This window comes from Quercus suber, unplaced genomic scaffold, assembly GCF_002906115.3.
Source record: "Quercus suber isolate HL8 unplaced genomic scaffold, Cork oak 2.0 scaffold_467, whole genome shotgun sequence".
NCBI lineage: Eukaryota > Viridiplantae > Streptophyta > Magnoliopsida > Fagales > Fagaceae > Quercus > Quercus suber.
The window spans coordinates 350,402-357,236 of record NW_027069918.1 but is presented as its reverse complement, the minus strand read 5'-3'; the positions used below and the strand labels follow the sequence as shown (position 1 = coordinate 357,236).

Genomic DNA, 6,835 nt, shown 5'->3' with positions numbered 1-6,835 from the left:
AAGTTGGGAATAAAATATATTATTTGCTTTTAGCTTTGAGCTACATCCATAAATAGATGTGCACTGTAGCATGCAGCTAAAAATTTTTAACTATAGCTCCACTGCTGTAAGCCTCTCTTTTGTGTTTTGGGGTAGAAGCACTGATTTGATTTGTTTTGTTGATGGAACAAAACCTTGTCTTGAAAAGTTTCTTCTTAATGCAGAGAAGAAAATTACAAATTCCATCGACCTAGATTTCATAAAGTATATCAACTCCACCTCGCATTGGCTATGCTCTCTACTGTTTCTTGACTCGCTATGTCTTGTGATGTGTGAATGCCTCTTGAAAAATGCTCGGTCTCGATCTCAAGTTTTGCAACTCAAGCACCAATTTCAAACCACAAAGAGATGAAATTTTTTAATTTCTGGCTATGTTGATAAGATTAATTCTATTGCTCACATTCTCGCTATGGCATGCAAACCCATTGATGAAGAAGATATCATACGTCTCCTCTTGAATGGAGTTGGACCAACTATTGAATCCATTATGAATTCAATTAAAACTAGCAGAGGGGCTCTCATCCTTACAATGTGGTTTGTGTTCTCTGCAGTGTCAAAGCTCACTTGCATAAAGTTCAGAGTCTCAACATATCTTATTCTCACCGCTCTATACAAGAATAATTCAAAAGCCAACCACAAAGTTGGAGGAGGTAAATCTTGCTCAATCCTTAGATCAGAAAAGTTTTTACCTTTTTACCTTTTTTTAAATATTTTCATCCCAGCCCTTACCCTCAATGACTGAGACAGAGTGTTAAAAGCATTGCTATGGATTTTATTCTACTCCAACAAGAACAGGTTGAAAATTTCGTACCAATAAGCAAATCGAAACGAGAAACACCCCCCCTCCCCCAACCCATTCTAGGTCATTTCAACCAACTCCAATTAAATTCCGATTCTCCCCTAAAAATAAAAATAAAAAAACTATGTTATTTTGATTTCATTCTTGTTATTTCACTAATAATAAGTAATGATAAGTGTAAAATATGTATTGCATTTATATTTGTATTAGTGATAATCCCAAAATAATATACCAAAATTGACCAATACCAAAAATAGTACATTCTAAAAAACAAACCTGAATGGGCACTGAAACAAAATTGACATCATTAGTAAATGTCATAAAAAATTAACTTTTTACCGGGATCCAAATCCATGGTTATTTTAACTTGTAGATGTCGCCCCACCCCCAGTCCTGTGACACGCCTAAACCAGTTCAGCAATTAGCCAGGTTCCCCCACACCCCCCCCCCTTGTTGCCCTTGCATAGTTGTGTTGTACTGTTTTTAGTATTAGGCCATTATTTTTGGTTCTGGTTCCACTTCTAGCAAAGATGAAGAAAGAGAAGGGGGGGGGTGATAGATAGAGATGATGTTTCTGCGACAAGCCGCGGCTAACTTGGTTAGAAGAATCCGATTCAGTGCTTCTCCAACCGCAATGTCTTCAACTCCAATCCGCAATGTCTTCCCCATTCCTTCACTCTCCAGTAAGCATTACATTTATCTCTTCTTTTCCAAACCCTATATCTTACATTTCCTTTCATTTCTCGTTTGGAAATGTTTAGATTTATTATGTTTATGAAAGCCAATTGGGAAAATAATCAAGCCTTTGTTTTTTGCTCAATTCAAGCAAGAGCATGTGGTACACATGCTATTACTCATTGCCCATCACATGGTGTGAGGTCGACAAGTTCATTCCCGAGGCCCCTTTTTTATTCAGCCAAAAAAAATAAAATAAAATCAATTAGACCATGTTATATGGAGCAGTACCAAGCTTACTATTGCCAATTTTAAATATAAGGTTCTCAAAATTTATTCTGATCAAGCTGTTGATTTTTCCATAATATTTCAAATTTGGTACTAGATGTCAGGTGTGAAGTGAAGTGGGCTTCTACTTTGCAATCTGCGTTCACTCTTTTGATGCAAATGATATATGTATATATACTCCCTAGAAGTCCTTGCTCTAGTGACTAATGCATCCATATTCAAAGGCTTCTAATAACATTAGGCCTAGAGCCTTGTAGCTCCGACACAAAATGGTCTTTCCAATGGAGTCGTCTTGAGTTCAAATCTTCCCTCTCCCAACAATTGAATTATCGAAAAGAAGAAGAAGAAGAAGAAGAAGAAGCTAAGAGTCTTGTAACTTAGTGGCATTTCTTGGTCTTAGTTATGAGGAGAACCAAGGTTCGAATCCACTGCGTACGTGTTGTGCATGTCGATGACTGTTTTAGTGGTCCAGTATTTTTGGTTATTATGGTTTATACATACATACATAAACAGTACACAAACAAACAAGGAAAAATGTCTGTTGTTATTAACTATGTTCCTTTTACTTAAGTAGTGCCTTAATAACCTTTATCAATTTCCATAGTATGTGGAATCCTTTTTAAGCATTAGGTTTGTATGATATCCTTATTGTTCTTACCCTGTAAGTGACATTAGTGCTCTTCACTCCTAGTCATTAATGTATTGGTCTCATGAAATTTCGGTTCACTAATTGATTAATTAGATTTATTATCTAAGTGATGCTTTTCTGTTCTGAAATCAGAAATCAGATATTTAGATGTAGTTGTGCTTTTCTCATCATCCCTTATTGCTGCAGGAAAAATGAAATTTTCTTATAAATTTGGTTCCGGAGACTATACTTGGAGCACGAACCAGATGAACCATCACCTATGGATTGTTATATGTGGGAATGCTGGTATACTTCTTTCTCATATCGTCGGATAATTGTTAGATCATTTTTTCTTTGACAAGTATATAATTTTGTTTGATATGAAGGGAAGATCACATATTAAAGATGTGAATCTAAAGAATACAATCACAGTCAAGAAGCTGATCTCGGATATATATCCAGTATACCCCATTTTGTTTTCCTTTATATCATTGTTTAAAACAACAACAACAACAACAAAGCCTTAGTCCCAAAATTTTGGGGTCAGCTATGAATCATCATCAAATTATTTAGGGTCAGCCATATGTATTCTTTGTCTCCATTCTACTCTATTTAAAGTCATATTTTTTTTTTTACTCCCTTAAATGACATGTCATTTTTTATTACTTCTACTAATACGATTTTTTTTTGTTCCCTCAACTTGGATAAAATCACTATTTATATCATTTTTTATTGATTTAATATAATTACTTGTAAAAAAGAAGAAGCTGATTCACGTGTTTTCACATGGGGTTGGCATCCTCTGATGTTGGAGTGTTCCAGTTTCATTTGGGTTTTGTACTAACAAAAACTGCTTGCTAATTCAATTGACTATTGGAAAAAATGCTGATGTTATGTTTTTTTTACTATGTTGATTTGTTTGCAGCAATAATTCTTGGGATAAATGCTAATCCTGTCTTTGCAAAAGATATCTCAACTGAATCAAGTTTTGAAAGTAGCGCTGAAGGGGATGGCATAATTGGATTACGCAAGGTTGAGGATGGCTCTGTCATATCAAACATACATACATCTAAATGGAGAATTTTTACGGATAATGGGAGGGATTTCTTCTTGCGGGCAAGCATTTCTAGCATACATGACTTTGTTATTTTCATTACTTTGTTTGCTGTTGTACATGGTTTTCTTGAACTATTTCATACCTTCTGTTTTCTGTTAGGGAAAAATTGAGGAGGCTGAAAAGTTCTTCCTTTCTGCTATACAAGAAGCAAGAGAAGGTTTTGGTGAGAGGGATCCGCATGTTGCATCTGCATGCAACAATCTGGTGGGTTCACTATTGAGATACTTCAGATAATCTAGTTGTGTTTCCTTGGTTATTGACATGGTTAAACTTCTCTAAATCCTTTTTTCTACACTATCTTGCTTTGAAGGGTTCAAACTGATGAATGGTGATCTATATGTAAACTGGATTATATGACAATACTTCCACCTCCATTTGATAGAGCACTATGATCAATTGTTAGAACCATCTTGAAGAAATTAATGCTGGGAATTTTCTTTAGTCAAATAAGTATTAAGACAACAAATATTTTTTATTAATTATTATGTATGAAAAAAATGCGTCTATCTACTTTATATTCAGGGCTCTTCTTTGACAAAAAGTCACAGTTCCCTACTGTTCTTGTTTCAGGCGGAGCTGTATAGAGTTACGAAGACATTTCATAAAGCAGAACCATTGTTTTTGGAGGCCACAAACATACTGGAGGAATCATTTGGTCCTGAGGATATACGGTATAGCATATGTTCGTGATTAGTACTTATTAAAGAAAAATGATTTACCAGGAATACATATGGAGGAAAAAGATGTAGAATAGCTTGGTTTGGTAGTTAGTGAATCCTTTCTCTACAGAGAATTCTCACTTGACTTATAATTTGCTGATTGTTAAATTGAACTTTGAGTGCCATAACTCTAAGGCAATGCCGTTTTTATTACTTTGCTTTCTTTAATTTTATTACAAAAATTTTAAAGTAAAACATTGTCTAGCCATAAATAGAAGCTACAAGAATGCAAAACCAAAATGCTCTCAAACTAAAAATTTTCATGTAACGAATGAAAGTTTTGATTTATATAACTATTTAGAATACAAGACTTGTTAATGATTTTCTGTGTGAACTAAACAATAGAAAATGTTTACCAGATCATTTTTTGGGTTGCAACCAAATATAGAAATTGTTTTTCAGGAAATGAATTATTTTCTAGAAAATGTGTTTAGCCGAAACAAATGGAGCGCTAGTTGTGAATTATTTCCATTTACATTGCCCCAATGCTCATGAATGTAGTTTGATGATTTGTTTGCTCCAATCAGAAGCATTAGTTCCGATAGGCTAGATAATTGAGCAATTGTCTTCTTCAATATGTTACATCACCAATGCTAATCTGAGCACTGTAACCTGTTGTCAATACAGTGTGGGAGCTGCTCTTCACAACCTTGGGCAGTTATATCTTGTGCAGCGAAAGTTGGAAGAAGCTCGTGTCTGCTATGAGGTGATGAAATAATTATGTTTGATCTCTATTACATCTTGAGTTTATTTATTTATTTTTATTTTTATTTTTATTTTTTGTTTAGTAATCAGTGCATCAACTAAGAAGTCATAATTGCAAGTGCTTAGCTCTCATATTTCTGAATGTATCAGTAAATATGTGTTGGATAATTGGATTCCTTCATATTTATATGCAATGGATGCATGTTTGGAGCTAAGTTGCACGGACACGGACACGGACACGACACGGACACGGACACGGGGATACGGCAATTTTTGAAAAATAAGGACACGACACGGCGGGGACACGGCGGTTACCGGCGGTTAAATAATTAATTAAATTTTATATTTAGGCATATTTTTTTTGTTAAGGAGTCCTTGTCGATGACTTTGAGAGCGAACTTGAGGTGTTCGAAGTGTTTAAGGCTGCAGAGGAAGACGCGTCCGAGGTTTCCCGTGCCGAGGTGGCTGAGGAGTTTGAGGTGTTTGAGGTGGAGCTTGCGGTCGGAGGAGAGGTTGGTGATGGTTTTGATGGCGGACCAATGTGGGTCTGAGGTGTGGTGAGGGTGGGGGAGGAGGGTTGTGGTTGAGAAGTGGGACTCGTTGAAGCTGAGAGTGAGGCTCGAGCGAGCTAAGCTGGTGCGGGCGGAGGAGGAGGAGGTGGTGGTGGTTGTTGTGGTGGTGGTGGAGCTGTTGAAGCTGAAGTCGAGATCTGTGTCTGAAGGGAATAGAGAGTAGTCTTCGTCCATTATTGATGGATGGTGTTATTATTGGGAGCTTGAGACTGTTAGGAGGAGGGGTTGGAGAAGGTTTTGGATGTTGTGTTTATAAAGAAGAGTTTAGAGAGAGAGAGAGAGAGAGAGGAAGGTGGGGTGGGGTCAAAGTGTTATTAAATAAAGGAAAGAAAAGTTTGGTGCGAGATGGAGTAGGAAGAGCTTGCTGGAGCCTGGTTCTGTGCAGTGTCTACTCCTAAATCAATTATCCAATTGTGGGGGTGCATATCCATTACGTTTTAATATTTAAAATTTATAATATTCTTGCTAAAGAGGAAGTTTAACTACAAAATAGTTATAAACTTATAATCTAAGTTGCACGGACATGGACACGGACACGACACGGACACAGACACAAGGATACGGCAATTTTTGAAAAATAAGGACACGGCACGATAGGGACACGGCGGTTACCAGCGGTTAAATAATTAATTAAATTTTATATTTAGGCATATTTTTTAATGTTTTTAGACATAAAATACATTTATGTCTAGAATTTAAATTATATAAAAACTACAAATAAGTAAACAACACCCAAAGTAGTACAATAATACACATAATGTTTAGAGTACAAACCATAAAAGGATAACAAGTTCACATCAAACTAAAAACATAAAATGATAACAAGTTCAACGTCAAACTATAAACATAATCAAGATTATCACAGAACAACAAAATCATCATCATCAACATAATTATCATCCTCAGCAATACTTGTCTCCATCTCTGGCTCATCTAGTGTGAGATAAGCAATCTCAAGCAACCCAGGTCCTCCAAATGGTCCATCCCAATTATCTCCACCAATGTCCCACTTCTTAGTTTCTCCAGTAGTGTACTCGGGCCTCCTTCTTGAAAGAAGTCGAAGATTAGAATGAACAAACACTAAATCTTCAGCACGTTTAGGAGTAATTCTATTTCTCCTCATACAATGGATGAAGCCATATGTACTCCAATTCCTCTCAGCACATGATGATGAGCAAGGCTGTCCAAGAAGCTTTAGAGCTAAAGTTTGAAGCACAGGTAAATTGGACCCATAAGTTGACCACCAAAGCAATGGATCATAGGTCCACCTATCCACCATGTTATCATCATCAT

General features: G+C 36.2%; 1 protein-coding gene across 1 annotated transcript; it reads left to right on the top strand.

Moving 5' to 3' along the window:
• Window positions 1-1,395: 1,395 nt before the first annotated feature.
• LOC136062921 (uncharacterized) lies at window positions 1,396-5,029 on the top strand. Its single transcript, XM_065762645.1, has 6 exons — window positions 1,396-1,521; window positions 2,637-2,735; window positions 3,355-3,545; window positions 3,646-3,750; window positions 4,117-4,217; window positions 4,893-5,029. Exons 1-6 carry the CDS (start codon window positions 1,404-1,406, stop codon window positions 4,981-4,983), a joined length of 705 nt encoding a protein of 234 aa, XP_065618717.1. The 5' UTR covers window positions 1,396-1,403; the 3' UTR covers window positions 4,984-5,029.
• Window positions 5,030-6,835: the final 1,806 nt, after the last annotated feature.